This window comes from Nanorana parkeri, unplaced genomic scaffold (genome assembly GCF_000935625.1).
Source record: "Nanorana parkeri isolate BGI_ZX_2015 unplaced genomic scaffold, ASM93562v1 scaffold547, whole genome shotgun sequence".
Lineage (NCBI taxonomy): Eukaryota > Metazoa > Chordata > Amphibia > Anura > Dicroglossidae > Nanorana > Nanorana parkeri.
Genome location: NW_017306815.1, coordinates 388,588 through 392,468, shown reverse-complemented (window position 1 = coordinate 392,468; position 3,881 = coordinate 388,588). Strand labels below are relative to the sequence as shown.

Sequence of the window (3,881 nt, the reverse complement as noted above, 5' to 3'; positions counted from 1 at the left end):
GTATGCAATGCAGAGTTAGGATGTTTCCCATGTATTCATTGAATCTCTTTCACAGAACCTTGCGCACAGATTCAAACCTATGACGCAGAGCACATGAACTGACCTTTTCTTGCCTTTGAGTTCTCAGCCAACATTTTTATAACCTGTTTTATAACACTGAAAACAGCAAACTAACATTTTCTATAGCAATAAAAAAAAATCTAAGCCATTCATTTTGGTAATATATGAGAAGAAAGGATACAGATCCAGGTAGATACAGGTGTATGTTACAGGGCAGACATTCAGACTTTAAATGTTTACTGCAGATTTCAGGTGAAGAGGATTTATTGCAGATTCAGAAGCAATAAACTCCTGTATAGAGATTTGTTGTGTGGTTTCTATGGTTCCTTACAGAGCACTGCTATTGGTCAGTGGGTGAGGTATTAATGCTGAACCATTAAAGATACAAATTTATAATGATGTGTTTATGAAAACAAAGCTGCATTAAACAAAACAATTACACTATTATTTAATTACAATATTATTTAAGTAGCTGAACTTTACCTTGTCTATAACCGGTAGCAGCCTTTTGCAGTCCGTGTACAACAGCGCTCAGACTGCAAAAGTGTGAAGCAACACAATACTGCAGTACTAAACAAGTTGTGCTGGTGGGAGGAGAGATCAGAGTTACAAAGATGAGTTCATCAGTCTGCTGTGTCTCCTTTCACTGTCCAGTAACAGGATGGGAATGAGACTTAACTGTAGGAGATAAAATGCTGGTCTCCTATCCTGCTAGACAGCACGTGTGGCAAAGCTGCATACATTACAAATCTTTGGGCAGGTAAAACACCTACCTTTTACCTACATACAACACACCTACCTTATTTTCACAGATATGTGTGCCTGAAAAGTAGCTTCACCTACACATTGAATGGGCTTTAACCCTGTAGAGACTTAGTTCACGCACAGTCCAACTTTCAGTTATGTTTGCACCCCTTTTGTTTTATTGCACCTGCAATGCGTGTTAAAGTCTTTGAAGGGGTGTTAGTTTTTTTTTTTCGTTTTTTTTTTTTTTTTAAAGTAGCCTCATCTCGAGTAGAAAAGCCAGTTCCCTACCAGCATGCTGTATAAAAGTACCCTTGCTCCCTGTATAGAAGCAGGGGTCTCTCTTCTGGAGGTGACCTGTGTCAGCAAAGCTTACGGTCACTGCTGATTGAAAAGCTCTAGCTCTGACACAGGAGGGCAGTGTAGCTGGACCTCTGCAGAGTGACCACTGCTTCTATACAGAAAGCAAGGGGTCATTCTATACAGCTGAAACTCGAATAATTAGAATATCGTGCAAAGTTCATTTATTTCACTAAGGCAACTTAAAAGGTGAAACTAATATATGAGATAGACTCATTACATGCAAAGCAAGATAGTTCAAGCCGTGATTTGTCATAATTGTGATGATTATGGCTTACAGCTCATGAAAACCCCAAGAACCCCAAATCCACAACCTCAAAAAAGTAGATTATTACATGCAATCAATAAAACAAGGATTGTACATAGGACAATATTGGACCTCTGAAAAGTACAAGCATGCATATGTGCTCAGTACTTGGTTTGGGCCCCTTTTGCAGCACTTACTGCAATTACTTTTGCATGATATTCTAATTATTCGAGTTTCACCTGTATATAGGCCTGGCTTTTTTTCTCATAGGTTGTGGTGGTTCCCTTTAGATAGCAGCCACAACATAGCCAAGACTCTTCATACACCTGAAATATAAACAAAAAAAGTGAAAGTGCAGATAACGCATCTGTACTTCTTTTATAGTAAATTCCTGTGTAGGGGCGCTGAGTGGTCAGTATGCACACAATCAGAAGTGCTGCCAACACATGCTGACAGGAGTCCAGATCAGTGTGCTGCAGCACATTGACTGTCCAATCACAAGCTCGTAGGGGGAGGTAACATGGCTGAATTGCCTAGCTGCATCAGATAAAGGTCTAGCTGCTACCTTTGACTTGAGTAATTCCACAAGCATGTGGTATAGGGGGGGTTAGAACAAATGATGTGCACATGCTGGCTCCTTACTAAATATTAAAAGTCAGTGTAAGGATAACAGGTCCAGATCTTGAGATGTTTGCATGAATTACTGCTGAGTTTTGCTCAGGTGTAGTTGCTTACCTTCTTTATGCCTGATTAGAGGTCTGTGCCCCTTGCCATTTAGAGGGTTATAGGTTCAGAGCAGAGCAGTTCATAGACAAACCAGCCTTGCTAGATCTATCACTATGGAACAGCAACCCCCCTTGTCAGAATCTCCTCAACTGTGACCATAAATGTTGCTAACAGCAAGTTTAGGGTTCCCATAAATATGGACATTCTAATTGCATACATACATGTTCCAGGTCAATGACAGACACCTAGAATGTTCAGAAGGACGTTAGCAATGATAGTTTACAAGTTAGTGATATTTGCTCAATCTTGCTAGGTCTTTGGTTGTGTTTAGTTTACATTTTCTACCTATCTTATATAATACATGTATTGTATTGAGAAACTTTTGTATCATGCATCAAATTGACATTTTTACAAGAAGGGATATGGCCTAGTTGCTTGCCATGCTAAACCATTACTCCTTCTAAAACGAGTGCCATCGTTTATTTCAATACCATTCAAAAAATGTTTTGTTTGCAGTTACAAGACGGGCATTGGCATCAAACCATATTCACGTTTCGGACACAGGACCCAACTCAGTTACCAATCGTTGACGTGTTAAACCTCCCTTCATCCAAGCCTGGGAAGAACCTTCATTTAGAAGTGGGGAGTGTCTGCTTCTTGTGAACTCTTATTCTGGTTCCTGCATCCACCTGACCTCTGGAACCACCAATCTTGAACCCTAAGTGACCTGTTATCCAGAATGGATGAAGGCTGCGGAATGACTCTCAAATAATAGTAGAGCTAATCCTGTTATCCTGAATCCCAATCCACTGTGCCACAGAAGAACTTAGACTTGGGGGTTCCCATCATGCCCCACCCCCCCTAATCAATCAAATCTTTGGGGACAGGAAACAGAATAATCAATCTCCAGACTAGCTAACACCCACAGGAAAAGTGTGTTAGCCCAAGCAATAAGGAAAGAGAATGAGGTCCACCGGTCACGTGATTGAGCGATAACATGCAACAAGCCAAAAACAGTCTTAAGTCTGTCATTATTCTCCCTTTCTGCCGGGGAGCTGGTAACAGGCAAGAATTTTAGGTAACCTAGGCAGAAAGCATTGTGAAGTGCAATATAAAAAGAAAATATGTAAAAGTAATATATTATTTAAAAAGTAGTATCTCCCCCAACTTTCCTGTGAAGGAACAAGAAAAACCAAAGCTGTACTTACACAGTGACTGATACAACAACATGAGACAAAGGCGACTGGTGCTAAACACCCCCACTGTGAAAATCTCTGGTGCATTGAAGCTTTTTTTTTTTTGAAGCTATTTAAAGTTTCTGAAGGTGCTGATGACTTCCCACAAAAAATTTTTGGGAGGACACCCGGCTTTTATAATTATTTTATTTTAATAGGAGGAAGCTGTGGTTGCTTCCTTATGTACAGCCCCCCCTTCACCCCTGAGAGACATTTTCTGGAGAACCTACGTAGGAACGGTCTGATCTCTTGAAATATGCGATATTACAGGAAGTAGTCTTTTCTAGAGAGACTGGCACTGCACATGTTTACTTACCAGCATATAATTTAAAAGCACTGAATGCCTATGTTTTCTAAGGGACTATCAACTCGGCCTCATTCTGTCATTTGTGGACCTAGAAAATGAAGTTTACATGTTTATAATTTATATAACACAGACTTGTCTGTTGCAATAGGTCCACTGTCTAGCACAAAAAAAGGAGAATTCAAATATAACATTTTACAATTTC

At 39.9% G+C, this 3,881-nt stretch overlaps 1 protein-coding gene across 1 annotated transcript in view; it reads left to right on the top strand.

The window, feature by feature from the left end:
• COL27A1 (collagen type XXVII alpha 1 chain) overlaps positions 1–3,081 on the top strand; it is a 310,533-nt gene extending 307,452 nt beyond the window's left edge. The window contains exon 61 of the mRNA XM_018561833.1: positions 2,654–3,081. Within this exon, the coding sequence (XP_018417335.1) occupies positions 2,654–2,800 (147 nt within the window). The 3' untranslated portion in view covers positions 2,801–3,081. The remainder of the gene's footprint in view (positions 1–2,653) is intronic.
• The last annotated feature ends 800 nt before the right edge of the window (positions 3,082–3,881 follow it).